The sequence below is a fragment of the Halyomorpha halys genome, unplaced genomic scaffold (assembly GCF_000696795.3).
Source record: "Halyomorpha halys isolate HHAL.00 unplaced genomic scaffold, Hhal_1.1 Scaffold722.1, whole genome shotgun sequence".
NCBI classification, from domain to species: domain Eukaryota; kingdom Metazoa; phylum Arthropoda; class Insecta; order Hemiptera; family Pentatomidae; genus Halyomorpha; species Halyomorpha halys.
The window spans coordinates 362152-362881 of NW_027110068.1; the positions used below are offsets into that span (position 1 = coordinate 362152).

The 730-nt window shown below is 31.8% G+C and overlaps 1 protein-coding gene across 1 annotated transcript in view; it reads left to right on the forward strand.

The window, feature by feature from the left end:
• The window catches only part of LOC106691630 (forkhead box protein L2), a gene marked incomplete in the record, with an annotated part of 73694 nt that overhangs the window by 58177 nt on the left and 14787 nt on the right, over positions 1-730 (forward strand). Inside the window, 1 exon segment of the mRNA XM_067048164.1 lies at positions 321-471. Coding sequence (XP_066904265.1) covers positions 321-471 — 151 coding nt within the window.

The window sequence follows — 730 nt, forward strand, 5'->3', positions numbered from 1 at the left end:
TAGTTGAAGATTATTAATTAAGTTGTAAATTAAGATATAGTATATTGTGAATTATGAACTTCAATATAATAACTGGTTTAATTGTATAGTAACTTAAAATATAATAATTGAGTTTATTTCTTTCTTGTCTTTACTTTTGATTAATTTTTCTTTGATTTAATTTTACATATACATTCATTCTCAATTCCAATAGACAAAAATGCCTTTACCATTTTTATAATTTCCCTCAGAATTTGTAAATTACAATAATAGCACGACCTGTCCTCCTTATCACTAATCAATTTACAATAATGAAATAGGTGTATGAACTCCTTTTTTAGACCCCCAACAGGGGCAAATGTTCGAAAATGGCAACTACAAGAGGCGGAGACGGCTGAAGCGAAGGTACCCGACCAGCAAACTATTCCACGAAAGCTCTTACCTTCCAAGGAGTTTATTCCCCGTCGGTACACCATACCCGTACCCACCGAGGTAATTAAAAGTTCTATACATTTATTTAATTAATTTATTAAACTTCCTAATTATTTAGAATTAGAATAGCCTGTTCCAGAAATCGATAGTATTCCATTAATTAGGTGTTGAGTGATCCTATACTTAACGCTCCTCTACAATGTTAACTATCATATCTGACATGTGAAGATTTGACGATCATTGCCAAAGATACCGTTCACACTACTCGTCCGATATTGTATTTTGTATATATGAGGTGTCATCCTCAGTAATTTTGTAA